This window comes from Kogia breviceps, chromosome 9, assembly GCF_026419965.1.
Source record: "Kogia breviceps isolate mKogBre1 chromosome 9, mKogBre1 haplotype 1, whole genome shotgun sequence".
NCBI lineage: Eukaryota > Metazoa > Chordata > Mammalia > Artiodactyla > Physeteridae > Kogia > Kogia breviceps.
Window position 1 is genome coordinate 98,150,562 of NC_081318.1, and position 14,007 is coordinate 98,164,568.

The 14,007-nt window shown below is 48.0% G+C and overlaps 1 protein-coding gene across 1 annotated transcript in view; it reads right to left on the reverse strand.

Moving 5' to 3' along the window:
* The window catches only part of LAMB1 (laminin subunit beta 1), a 76,774-nt gene that overhangs the window by 15,947 nt on the left and 46,820 nt on the right, over positions 1 to 14,007 (reverse strand). Inside the window, exons 21-24 of the mRNA XM_059074800.2 lie at positions 12,973 to 13,136; positions 11,502 to 11,726; positions 9,689 to 9,903; positions 8,862 to 8,958 (exon numbers count right to left, since the gene is read on the reverse strand). Of these exons, the coding sequence (XP_058930783.1) occupies positions 8,862 to 8,958; positions 9,689 to 9,903; positions 11,502 to 11,726; positions 12,973 to 13,136 (701 nt within the window). The remainder of the gene's footprint in view (positions 1 to 8,861; positions 8,959 to 9,688; positions 9,904 to 11,501; positions 11,727 to 12,972; positions 13,137 to 14,007) is intronic.

A 14,007-nucleotide genomic window follows, 5' to 3' on the forward strand; every position in this document is an offset into this window, starting at 1 on the left:
TGCCCTTAAATCCTTTCTGGGAAAAGGTGGGGATAAAAACAAAAACAAAGATCCTATTTCCCTAACTAGACTGTGGACTCCAAGGGCCGAGGTACACCTGTAACCATTTCTCCATTCTCAGCTCTGAGCACAGGGTCAACTTGCCAACTGGAGTTCAACCACCTTTGCCAAACGAGCCTTTAACCTCGCTTTTGATACAGGCATGCAAAAAAGAAAATAATCCTCGTAAGACGCAATGTCATTTGTGGCAAAGCACAACAGAATCATCCTCTCTGAGGAAGCTTTGCACCCCAGTGCTCATAGCAGCACTATTCACAACAGCCAAGACACGGAAGCAACCTAAGTGTCCATCAACAGAGAAGTGGATAAAGAAGATACGGCATGTATGTGTGTGTGTGTATATATATTTATATATATACACACACACACACGCGCAAATGGAATATTACCCAGCCATCAAAGAAGAATGAAATAATACCATTTGCAGCAACATGGATGGACCTAGAGATTATCATTCTAAGTGAAGTAAGTTAGAGAAAAATAAACACCATGTGATACCACTTATAATGCAGAATCTAAAATAGGATACAAATGAAGTTATTTACAAAAGAAAAACAGACTTACAGACATAGAAAAGAAACTTATAGTTACCAAATGGGAAAGGGGCTGGGGGAGGGAGAGATAAATTAGGAGTTTGGGATTAACATATACACACTACTATGTATAAAATAGATAAACAAGGACCTGTACAGCACAGGGAACTATACAATATTTTGTAATAACCTATAGGGGGAAGGAATCTGAAAAAGAATACATAACTGAATCACGGTGCTGTACATCTGAAACTAACACAACATTGTAAACCAACTACACTTCAATGAAAAACAAAAAACCCCTTCTTGAGTCAATAGGCGCGATTGCCTCTGAAAGACTTTCTAATAAAACATTTTCCAGAACCAGTTTCATCGATGGTCCTGAGAAACAAAACGCCTCTATCCTCCAAAGCCAGAAAGACGTGTCTGTGGCTTGGACCGTTCACCTGAACATCCTCACACCTTGCCTTGTATTGTTTAGCTTTTCCTGGCTTTTGTTTGCCAACTGCACTCCACGATCTCAAGCAGCAAGTTTGAGTAGCACAGCATTGTAATCGGAGCGCAGACGGCCGGGTGGTGAATCCTGCCTTCCCCACACCCAACTGTGTGGCCCTGGGGAGGACAGAAACTGAGTCGTGCTTCCCGCGTAAAAGGGGTAACGATTATACCTAGCTCCTCCTAGGATTGCTTTCAGGATGAAAGAACTCTAAAATATTCAGAGAAGTGTCTGGTCCAGAGTAAGCACTCAATAAATGTTTTTATTCTTATCGCTCTGTGTCCAAGCGTCTGGAGGTTCCTGCCCAGAGTGCTGTGTGCTAGATCATATTTCCATGGGAAGAAAGTTGTCATGGCCTTAATGTTTGTCTTTGCGTATTTGCCAATAACATAATTATTAAACAATTTGAAGTTTGGAATACTCCAGTCTTCAACCTTTAGGATTTAAAATCTATAGCATTTTCCTGGTACCTTAGGTTTTCAAAACAAAACCTCTTTTTCCTTAAGCATTTTGTTTCTTTCCAGGCATGTTTCATTTTCCTGTGTTCTTTGGGGCATTCTCACGAATCGGGAAGCAGCTTAGGTGAGCTGTGGATAACTGTTTTCCCTAGACCATTAATTAGTTCTAGGAGATGTTCCCAGAAATGAGAGTTCCATGATCAAGCAGGTTCGGGAAATTCTACATCCTCCTCTTGAAGGTTCAAAACAAACAGCATATTAAAGACTCATAGGAGTTCTGCAGGAAAAACCGTTTCACTTTTTTTTTTTTTTTTTTAACCCAGTCATATCCCAGACTCATTGGGCTGTGCGATCTTTCTCTAGTGGAATACCTAATGACACCCCAGAAAAAGGATAGGAAAGGCTTGGGGAAACCACTGCCTTCATCAGTTTCTACAATCAGGAGGATGGGAAGAACTTCAGACCTTAGGAATGAATTTCCATATCATCTCATAAAATTTAGTCATCTTCCAAAAAGCTGTAAGTTACCTGGGTCATCTAGGTCGTGGCCTCTCAAACTCCGGCACGCATCAGATCACGTGCAGGACTCGTTTAACGCATTTCCACCCCACCCCCAGATCTGGAACCAGTAAGGTCTGAGAATTTGTATTTCTAGCAGTTGCCAGGAGGTGCTGGTGCCGAGGGCTGCTACACCCCATTTTGGGGAGTGCTGACTGTTATCTTCCAAGCTGTTCTCCTCCCTTTTGCCTGTTAAGTGTGTATGTGTGTGTGGAGTAGAGTAATCGTGAGCCTCGAGTTAAGCCGTGTGAGCTACTGCACAAACCTCAGGACCTGCGCAAGTGGGGAGCCTTCAAGATGCCGTGTGAAATGAATCAGGCTGTCAGTCGCTCCTGTCCCGCAGGCCCCAGCAGGTAGCCCTGTTTGGGGCCTCAGTGGCCCAGCAGATCTGTCCTATTTTACCATCCCCCTTAGGCTTGGGACAACGGTAGCAGATGCTGCACAAGCTTAGAAAACCTTTCTTTCCCCTAGATAATGCAAAGGTACACTTCAGTTCAGTCCTAAAGAGGTTTTCACTAGATTCATGCTGGGGGCAAGGGATGTGTGCATATGGTAAATTTATTTTTAATTTCTCTAACAATTTTTCATTTAGGTCATTGGTAAAGGGTATGTCTTGCTCTCATTCTGTCATGGGCATCTTTGAGGGGGAAAATATTGGCCCCAAACTGTGGGATTTAGAAGGCAAGTGCCCTCCCATTAAGCCTTTCCTTGTTTGTCTTTCACACAGCTACATTTTTTATCCATAAGGAGAATACTTAGCTATGACGCACGTCTTTCCAGAAGCATATAGGTGGTCCCAGAAAGTCTAAACCTGTGCCCTCCAACAAACCACTTCAACTGAAAGATTAGCAATGGAAAGCATATTTGGCAATTAATTACATAATTTGAGAAGAACGGTCATGTTCTTTTCCCATAGTCCACCTAATTCTCGTCCCAGCTGATCTTTGGACCCTTCCCCTCAAGACCAGCATCGCAGAGGCAGGGCAGAGCTTCGGCGCCCTCCAGAGACCAGGACCCACTCAGCTGACAACATTCCCTCGTTTGAAAAGTAAAGTCCAATTTCACAGATGGCTGGATTGCAGTTTCATCACTGAAAAAGTCGATCCTGACCTTTCTCTGGAAGGGTACCAAATGACTACCTAAAACGCATCAGGTTTTCATTTCAGACTCAAGCTGGGAAACTGCTGAAATGCCGGTGGGCACGTGCTGCTTTCCCTTATTGAGTTTCCAGAACTGCTTCTCTAATGGGGTCACCTGGGAGACAAGAACTAGAAGGCCCACACTTAGGACCTTGTAAAGAGACCTCCCATAAGAGTAAAGGTTGGTTCTCACCTGACGATTTAAAACTTCAAGGACACTAAAATTGTGAAGGAGACTCCCCAATCAATCATCTCTCACATTCCCTGGGATGGGAAAAATTATCAGCTAACTGTGCAGGCTCTCTCTGACGGGGGCCAATGGGTTTTCTCCTCTCCTCAGAGAAAGGCATAGGAGTCCAGGGGGACCTGCAACTCAATGTGGCTTTAAGGAATGGGATTATTTGGCAGAGGATCAAAAACTTTCTCTTGGGAAGAAGAGTGTATATAGCAAAAGTTGTTGCCTGATTTTTAAGCTGAACAAATTGTGAAGACGACGAACAGCATTCTAAAAATGAGACCGGGGCTTCCCTACCCAACCGTGGCGCAGTGGTTGAGAGTCCGCCTGCCGATGCAGGGGACACGGATTCGTGCCCCGGTCCGGGAGGATCCCACATGCTTGCGGAGCGGCTGGGCCCGTGAGCCATGGCCGATGGGCCTGCGCGTCCGGAGCCTGTGCTCTGCAATGGGAGAGGCCACAACAGTGAGAGGCCCACGTACCACAAAAAAAAATAAAAAATAAAAATAAAAATGAGACCATCATCATTTTAACGAGCCATGAGAATTCTACCTTCATCTATAAATATATTCTTGGTTATGTGGGCAGCGGGTTCTCTCAATTTTTACTAAGTTTTCTCATCATTTAAAATGAGGTACAAACTATTAGGTATAAAATAAGCTATAAGGATATCTTGTACAACATAGGGAATATAGCCAATACTTTATAATAACTATAAATGAAATAAAACCTTTAAAAATTGTGAATCGTTATACTGGACACCTGTAACATATAATACTGTACAGCAACGATACTTCAAATAAAAATATAAGTAAATAAAACATGTTCTCTAAGAGGTAGGCAGATGAAAAATATTGTACCCATTTTAGAGATATTGAGATCTAGAGGAAAGCGTTAGCAAGTGAATGCCAGAATGCGAAACATCGGTCCACGTGCCTCTTTATCAGCAGGTGTAACTTTTCTGCTCTTTGTATCCTCCCCTCCCCAGTGAAGAAAATCCATCCCCAATGGTGAAACCAAAGCTCCTCGTTACTCTCCACTCTCCACGAAGGCAGTTTCCATGACACCCGCCAAGTGACTCCAGTTCCTACCGGGCTTCCCTCCTCTGATGCTGCAAAGGACAGCACCACTCACCTCCAGCCGTCCTGCTACTTCACCTACCCTTTCCCCAGAGCCTGCAAGCTCCGCCCCCCCCAGCCCCCCTCTCAGGGAACAGCTCTCCTCTGCTGCACCCACTCCCCACCGGGCACCAGTGGGCAGTCACTCACGGTTGCGTTGGTCCCCGCTCTTTCCTTTTGAAACTTGCACCTGCCTGGGGACTGAGGGAGCGCTATATCCTAAAACCAGGTGACTGGGTTTATTCGCTTTTGCCGTGGACCTTGCCTCACAGCAATGAGGGACCCCAGGACGTGCTGTCATGCCCAAAGCTTTACTCTTACTTTACTTAGGCTTTTCTATTTTACTCTAATGCGGGAAATTTAAATGCTTTTTCCATCTCTGAAATGTGATTTTCTTTTTCTTTAAATTCTCTACCTCCTCCAGCCGCACATTTTTTTTTTTGGCCTCAGTACTATAACTTCAGTTTTGAAATGAAAGTTGGGCAATGACTATGGCTTCACCTGCAGAAATGAGCTGGCTGTCTGGCCGAGGAGTTGGCAAGCGTTTGCTTAGAAAAGATAGCGCGTATTTAGGCTTTGCAGGCCCTACGGGCTCTGTCACAACCGCTCAACTCGGGCACTGCAGCACGAAGGCAGCCCCAGACAATATGTAAACAAATGGGCATGGCTGTGTTCCATTAAAACTTTATTCACCAGCCCAGGCTGTGAGCTGGATTTGGCACATGGCTGTAGACGAGCCTTCCCTCTACTAACAAGAGTATCTGGGGTTCTCTAAAGAATCAAATTAAATCTGATTTCCTGAGCCACCCTGGAAATAAAAAGGTGGGTGACTGTAAATGAATCCCAGCCTGAGAAAAGATGACAAGCATTAAAAAAAAAAAAAAAAAATTATGTCTGAGAAAAAATGTACTTCGATTTTCTACAAAAAAACGTTTGAAATGAGAAACAAGCAGGATGAAAAAAAATGGCCACTCCCCAGAGCCTCTCACCTATGGCCCACATTTCCAATCAGCCTGGGTTTAAGAAACACTGGCCTTCTGCAAGAGCCAGGATCTCTGCTTCTGCTCTCCACCAATCAACAGGAAGATTCCTCCTGTGACCCCTTGAGTCCTCAGGGCACAAGGCAGGGTTCCGGGCCGAGGCTTTCTCCGGACTGGGTAGGCGAGATCCTCTCCATCCAGCACAGTGATGGGCTTGTTCAGACTCAGCACCATCGGCCAAGAGCCCCAACCCGCCAGGACAATGGGAACATTCAACAAGTCATGAGCCGGAGGCTCAACTCGTTTGTCCTTGATATAACTCCATTTTCTTCCATAAGGAGACTATTTAGCTATGACCTAAGCCTTTCTATAAGCATACTGTTAGCAAGGTGGCCCCGGAAAGTCTAAACTTGTGCCCTGTTCAACTAAATGATTTGACACTGAAGACTCTTGGGCAATGAATGATGTCACTTGAGAAAAGCGGTCACATTTTTTTTCTCCATACTTCCACCTAATTTCAGATGACACCTATTCTTGTCCCTGCTGGTCACTGGACCCTGTCCCTTCAAGTTCTTATCCTCCCGTTTTCACTGGTGACTCTGTTCCTGAACTCTGTCCACTCCTGAATTCTTCTCCCTGCCCTCATCATAACTATACTGGTCCTGCTCCGAATGCCGTCCTGTGTGCACAAGGCCTGCAGCTGGCCAGGACTCCCCCATCGTTAACTCAGTTCTCACCCTCTCTGGGTGCCTTGTCAGTTACGAACTTCCTCCACAGGGTGTTGAAAGCATGTGGGTCCCCATAGTTTCTTATGTGATAGGCTGACCTTTCTTCCAGATAAAACGAACAAAGAAGTTGGTGAACATGGATGCCGTGGATTTCTCTCTTTGCAAAGTTTCTAAAACATGATCTAACTTTTGACCTGAACAAGTTGATACTGTTCCTAGAAGCCACAATGTCTCTGGCAGATTTAGAGGTGAAAGTTTAAAGATTAAAGGGTAAGGGGTAAAGTTCTGAGTATTAAATGAACAATCCTCTGATTGACTCTGACGCCAGGAAACAGGTTTTTCATGCTAATAAAGCTAAGATGGAGCAAAAGGTCAGGAAGCTTTGGCAGCCAAAGCTATTTTGCCAATGACACATGCTGACAGAATCAGGCTACAAGCAATGATAGAACTATTATCTGGAGAAAATCAAGCCCTTGGGGCAGTACAAGATTGAGGAATTTAACAGAATTGTGGTTAGAGCTCTGGAAAAACCAGATTTTAAGCAGGATCTTACTTGCAGGAAACATCTCGAATCTGGTCCACTGAATGTCACGGACCTTCTAAAGGAAGTGAGAAAATCAGATCCTGTTAAGAACCAACGTCGGGACTGAAGGACGATGAATTAAAGCACACTTATCAACACAGCCTTCATACCTCCTCTGTGGAGCAAACCTTCATCTCATCTGAGATGTTAGTACAGACCCTTCTGGCTACACCTCGAATGAAAAAAAACAAATGATATGCCCTTGGTTCTGGTCGTGTCCACTGTCTGAAGTCTTCTGGCTGTTAAGGAACAGATGAGTTGACTCTGAAAGAACATGTAGTATATCTAGGTTTGTGACTTTCAACAGAATATTCTGAATGAACCACTGACTTGCAGATCTGTATTATTTCTCACTACGGTTGTATCCAAAAAAGAAAAAGATATATTTTTTTAAATGTAGAGTCCAACAGGGACCTGGAATTTCAGATGTGTAATGAAGAAAATGTATCAAAGAGCAAATAAGAAACTACAGAAGATGTTTATCCATAGTTATAAACTTAAAACATAGGGAAAAAAACCCAAGTAGGAAAGAAAGAAGAGGAATACAGAATAGCAACAGTCTATTAAAATCTTTCCCGTAAATGCTTTTACTTGAAGATCTTAAAAATAACGTGGCAGGTCAAAAAAAAAAAAAAATTGCAACAGCCTAAAAATTAAGCAATCTTTCTGATTCACATGATTGTAACAAGTTTTGTTCTTAAGAAAACATCAAGTTTTCCGTCACAGTCCTAGTTAATCATAAGCCTACGTGGGACATGGCGCTGGTGTCACCTGTTCCTTTGTTGTCCCCGCTGATGAGGACGGTACACTCCTGCCGAGGGGTTTAACTGTCAGCACCACCTGCTTGTTACACTGGGATCAAACAATCCTACCAGAACATTTAGCTCTGCTTGTGCAGACAAGAAAGCTGGCCCCAAAGTACTGTTCAGAGGGGGGAAAAGTCAATTTGCAGAACTCGCTGGTGAATATGAGCACATTTTGGTTAAAAGCATTTTTAAAAGCCATTCTGGTTACTCAGCCATAAAAAAAGAATGAAATGATGCCATTTGCAGCAACATGGATGGACCTAGAGATGATCATACTAAGTGAAGGAAGTCAGATAGAAAAAGACAAATACCATTTAATATCCCTTATAGGTGGAATCTAAAAAATAGTACAAATGAACTTATTTATGAAACAGAAAACAGACTTACAGACAGAAAACAAACTTATGGTTACCAATGGGGGAAAAAGTGGAGGAGAGATAAATTAGGAGGTTGGGATTCACATTTATACACACTACTATATGTAAAATAGATAGCCAACAAGGACCTACTGTAGAGCAAAGGGAACTCTACTCAATATCTTGTAATAACCTATAAAGAAAAGAAGCTTAAAAAGTATATTTTTATACACACACATATATATAACTGAATCACTCTGATGTACACCTGATGCACTGTAAATCAACTATACTTCCATTTAAAAAATAAAAAAATAAAGCCATTCTGTATGTATTTGGGGTACTGTATGTATGCTTGTCTGTGCTGAGACAAACCTCACCCCTGTGGAACACAGCTGGAAGCCAGCAGGTCCACTTTTTACCGCTTACATGCCTCCAGGATTTTTTGTTTTTAAACCATGAGCATGCATTTCTTTTGTAATCAAACCTCGTTTTTTTTTTTTTTTTCTTTTTGCGGTACGCGGGCCTCTCACTGTTGTGGCCTCTCCCGTTGCGGAGCACAGGCTCCGGACGCGCAGGCTCAGCGGCCACGGCTCACGGGCCCAGCCGCTCCGCGGCACGTGGGATCTTCCCGGACCGGGGCACGAACCCGCGTCCCCTGCATCGGCAGGCGGATTCTCAACCACTGCGCCACCAGGGAAGCCCAAACCTCGTTTTTATAGACAAGTTCATTTGTGCTGTACTGGACAGAAGGCTCCCTCAGACGCCCGTCCCCTGCACTCCACCCGAGAGCCCGGTGCCCGCGCCTCACCTCGGCACTCCACGCTGGGGTCCCCCCAGAAAAGCTCCTGGCACTCGCTGCACGTGCGGCCTCCGAAGCCAGGCATGCACTGGCACTGCCCCGTGAACTGCGGCCAGAAGACAGAGCCAGGTCAGACAGGCTGCCGGGCCAAGGCCAGGCCGCGCTGCCTTTCCCGGCTGCCAGTTACGGGACGGGGGACCCATCTGTCTGCCTGAGAAAGCCTCACACCTGACCAGGAACAGGGCATCTAACGCTGATCCCAGGTGCTGAGGGCCCCAGGCCGGTGTCTCCTAACTGCTCTTCTGCAATTGGGGCTGGTGGGTGGGGTGGGGGGCCCAGGGCACGTCTCCCTTTATTGACGTATTTCCTCATATCGCTCACAAGCCTGGACCACCTGTGACTCACTCACCATTCTATGTGTGTCAGGGAACAGGAGACCTTTGCACAATGCTGGGTATGACGGTGTAGTGCATTTCAGGCTGTGTGGTTAAGGGAAAAGAGCCTGACTCGGCAGCCAGGTATTGAAGAAAAACGGCCCCCCTCGTCCATCCTAAAGCGAGTCTGCACCCCTTCAGCTAGGGCGCTAGGCTGCGGTGCTACGGGTGCGTCCGACGGGGCCTCTGGGCACAGTTACACAGCCCCAGCCACGGGGGACCGGTGACGGTGGATATGCAGTCTGTGCTGTGTATGCCAAGCTGTGTGCCCTGGCGCAAGGCCGTGACCGCAAGGAGGGGTGCCTTTCTCTAACTGGGGCCCAGCCACCAAAGAGCTGTCACTAGGACTCAAAGCCATCTTTCCATAGGCCATGACGGCCTCCACCGGCCACAACACCTCACCTCGTTACAAGACGGCCCAAAGGAATGAGCAGCATGGCAGTTGCACGGGTCACACCCTGTCCCACTGGCCAGCTGCCAGGTGTTGGGTGCACAGCGGTCACAGTTCTGGCCGATCACATTAGGGAGACACAAGCACTGCCCGGTGATTCTGTCGCACTGGCAGTCAGAGCCGTCACAGGGCTCCTGCACGGTGCCCAGGTAATTGCACACACACTCTGAAAAGAGAACCACCGGTCAGATGTACTTACAGAGTCACGCTCGGAAAACACACAGATCATGCCAAAGTCAGCTACATCAAATGACTACCATTTTCCCTCTCCAGATTTCGACTTGGAAATGCAAACAAGTAGAGAAAGGAACAGAGGGGATTTTTAAAAATCTGAAACTGTGGTCTTCATCTCTTATGATGTTCCACGCAGTTCAGACATTTCCCAGGCAGGCCTGCAAAATGACACATCTGCCCGGCAGTATTTTCGAAACAGTTGATTTAATAAGCAGTTGGTGAGTCAGTGCAAAGTTGAAGATTTAACTGGAAATAAAACCTAGGCTGTGGGAACGGAGATACCGAATGATTTCAAACTCTTGGCGGGGAAGAACAGTCACGGCTGTGTGAGCCACGGCAGGGAGAAGCCCTTTAAGCTAGGAAGGCTTAAGGCAATCAGGTCCTGCTGGCCCTCAACATTCTGCACGTGTTTGTATCAACAAAGACAGGGGCCTGGGGGCCATGCAGCCACAGCAGGAAGTGCTGGCTGATCTCGTGATGAGAGAGAAATAATGTGTTCCAAAACAGAGACTTCAGAGATGTTCTTTCTTTCTTTTCCTTAAGCTGGAAGGCTCTATCCATCAATGATGTAAGAAAAGGTACGGACCAAAGCGTGTATTTAGGATGCAGAAGTCCCAGCCCATCAGCAAGTTCATGGGCAGAACATAAAATCAATATACGCTATGGGATGGCATTTATCACAGGGACAGCAACACAGCTTTTGGTTCCCTTTCAGGCACTGACATCCTCATCTTTCTTTTGTCACCAGTGAAATTTTACCCCTCTGAATACGCATTTTCCCCGATGAGATAAACCCCTGAAGAATAAAATGAGGAGGGGGGGGAGGAGGGGGAGGGGGAGGGGGAGGGGGAGGGGGAGGAGGGGAGGAGGGGGAGGGGAGGAGAGGGGGAGGGGGAGGAGGGGAGGAGGGGGAGGGGGGCGGGAGGGGGAGGAGGGGGAGGGGGGAGGGGGAGGGGAGGAGAAGGGGAGGGGGAGGGGAGGAGAGGGGGAGGGGAGGAGAAGGGGAGGGGGAGGAGAAGGGGAGGGGGAGGAGGGGGAGGGGAGGAGGGGGAGGAGGGGGAGGGGAGGAGGGGGAGGGGAGGAGAAGGGGAGGGGGAGGAGGGGGAGGGGAGGAGAAGGGGAGGAGAAGGGGAGGAGGGGGAGGGGAGGAGAAGGGGAGGAGGGGGAGGGGAGGAGAAGGGGAGGAGGGGGAGGGGAGGAGAAGGGGAGGGGGAGGAGGGGGAGGGGAGGAGAAGGGGAGGGGGGAGAGGGGAAGGGGACGAGGGGGAGGGGGAGGGGGAGGAGGGGGAGGGGGAGGAGGGGGAGGGGGGAGGAGGGGGAGGGGGAGGAGGGGGAGGGGGGAGGAGGGGGAGGGGGGAGGAGGGGGAGGGGGGAGGAGGGGGAGGGGGAGGGGGGAGGAGGAGGAGGGGGAGGGGGAGGGGGGAGGAGGGGGAGGGGGGAGGAGGGGGAGGGGGAGGGGGAGGGGGAGGGGGGAGGAGGCAGAGAGTGGAAGTCATCCAAAGGAGCGGGCCAAGGCAAGGTGCATCTTACTGCGACAATCCTGCTGGAGGGCGTCGCCATAGTAACCGAGGCGGCAGAGCTGGCAGTGCTCCCCCTCCGTGTGATAGAGGCACTTGAGGCACCTCCCGGTCTCCTTGTCACAGGCTTCTGGGTCCGTCGTGTCGATGTTGTGGTGACACTGGCAGGGCTGACACGTGCCCCCCACGTCCGAGGGATTGCCAAAGAAGCCCGAGGCACAGTCGTCACATCTGGAGCCTGTTTGTCCAATAAAACCGGCATTGGGGCCTCGGGCTCGCCCACTGAAAGGTCTGGTCCGCGACATCCCCGCCAGCCAGAGGGCCCACCCAGGCAGCGCCTCGGCCCCCGGTGCGCTAGTTACCGCGCCGGGTGGCTGAGCCTTCAGGGGAAACGGGCCGTTGGTCGTGAGGGGAAGCAGCGCCTTCGCAGCGATGCTGCTGCCGCCTGGCTCCGCGGCCATGGTGGGGCCGGGAGAGCGTGGAGGTTCCAGCGCACAGGAGGTTAGCGCCCCGTTACACAGGGATGGGCGGACCAGGAGTGACACAGTGGCCTCACAGCGGAAAGCTCAGCTGGATGCTACATCCTAAGCCAAGGCGTCTATTCACTGACAAATACCTGCTGCCCCACGAGCAACCTGAAAAACGGGGCCCCTCGGGGTGACCGATTTCCCTGCTTAAGGAATCCCGAAGGATAAACGAGGTCCTACCGTATAGCACGGGGAACAGTATTCAGTATCCTGGGATAAACCATGATGGAAAAGAATATGAAAAAGAACGTGTGTGTGTGTGTATATATATATATATGTGTGTGTGTGTGTGTGTAACTGAATCACTTTGCTGTACAGCAGAATTTAAAACACTATCAACTATACTTCAGTGAAATAGATTTTTAAAAATCCTGAAACATGCAAATTGGCTGAGCCATGGGTAAGCATAACAAGTATTTGAAACGGGGGCATCAAGGATGAAATGATGTTTGTATGTACAGCTAGCTACACTCTGAGGGTGTGGACAGATAATGTGAGCATAGTAAACAATGACGACTATATCTAGCTTTGACTGGTTCTGTTGTCTGGGGACTTCCCAGATGATATTCTTTTCTTCCTTCTGGCCATTTGGCCACTTCACTACTTTGAGACTCTTCCACTAGGAGTTGGATAAGGAAACGAAGAAGTAAAATGCAAATGAACTTTTCTACTGGTTAAGGCCAGAAAAGTGCCAGCAGGGACTTATGGATTAAATGAGCTTGCTATTGTGCCCTGTATTATAACATTATTATCAGAGACACAAAAATTGACTCTACCCCACATGCCAAACAGGAGAAGAACATCTTCTATATTTCAGATTCCCTTCGCTTTTAATTAAGGTTTAAAAAAAAAAAAAAAAAAAGCAACTAAATTGGCTCACTCTTCATCTTTTTTCTTCCTTAACAACTAACCTCGTGAAGACGCATCTTTTCCTCCGAAAGTCTGCACATCACTTACCGATGTATCCAGGATTACAGACACAGGCGAGCTGTAAAGTAACAGGGTCCTGATAACAGCTACTGGCAAACTGGCGTCCGCTGTCGGGACCATCTGGACAAGGACAAGGACGGCAGTGATCTCCTGACCCAATGATGGGATCTCCATAGAAACCAGCCAAGCACCTACATCAGTTGCCGAAGAGAGAAGGTCATGAACCACAGTTGTAAGAAATCTGTTACAGGAAGGAGTCTAAGAAACCATGTTCTCCGTTTACGAACATCATTCCTCACATTTCCACACGAAGCACTTTCCAGTACAGCAGTGGCTCAAACGCTAGTTCTAACCAGAAATCCCTGGAGGGCTTTTGAAACACAGATCGCTGGGCTCCCTTCTCCCCGCTTCTCATTTAGAGGCTGATGTTGCGGCTCCTAGTCTGGGGACCCCATGGCGGGACCCCTGCATTAAGGTGACACCTCTGGCCTCACCCGGACCCTCGTTCACTCCTCCCCAGAGGAAGAGGTACATCTCCCCAGGTGCACCCTACCACCTGCCCCGAGCATTCTGGTAGCTCCCCTCCTTGCATTAAGGAGTCTGGGGGCGGGGCTTGGGGGAAAGAGAGCCCGCGGTTGTCAGTCTCTGCCTATGCCTGGGAGGGACGTTGTGTCAGCAAGCCCATGGTGCCTTGTTCTGCAATGCAGCCTTTACCAGTAATAAAGCCGATAAGGATGCTCTCCAGACGCGTGACCCTTGTGCCTGCCTCTCAGGGATGAGAGATGTTATTGATCGGTTCTCAAACCCAACAGGTTCCATCTCCTCTCCTTACAGATAAGGCAGCCATGGAGCTGAAACGACTGGCAAGGCCTACACAACTAGTGAATAAATGAGCCATGATTTGAATTCAGCCTCCTGACTTTTAGCAAGGAATTCTTTTAGTATGTCATGCTGCTTTTCAACATGACTGGTAATTAGGTTACTTTTTTACTTCCTATAACATGAGAGCTTGAAGGAAGTTTGGATATCATCGAATCCAACGTAGTTATTCTACTGTCAGAA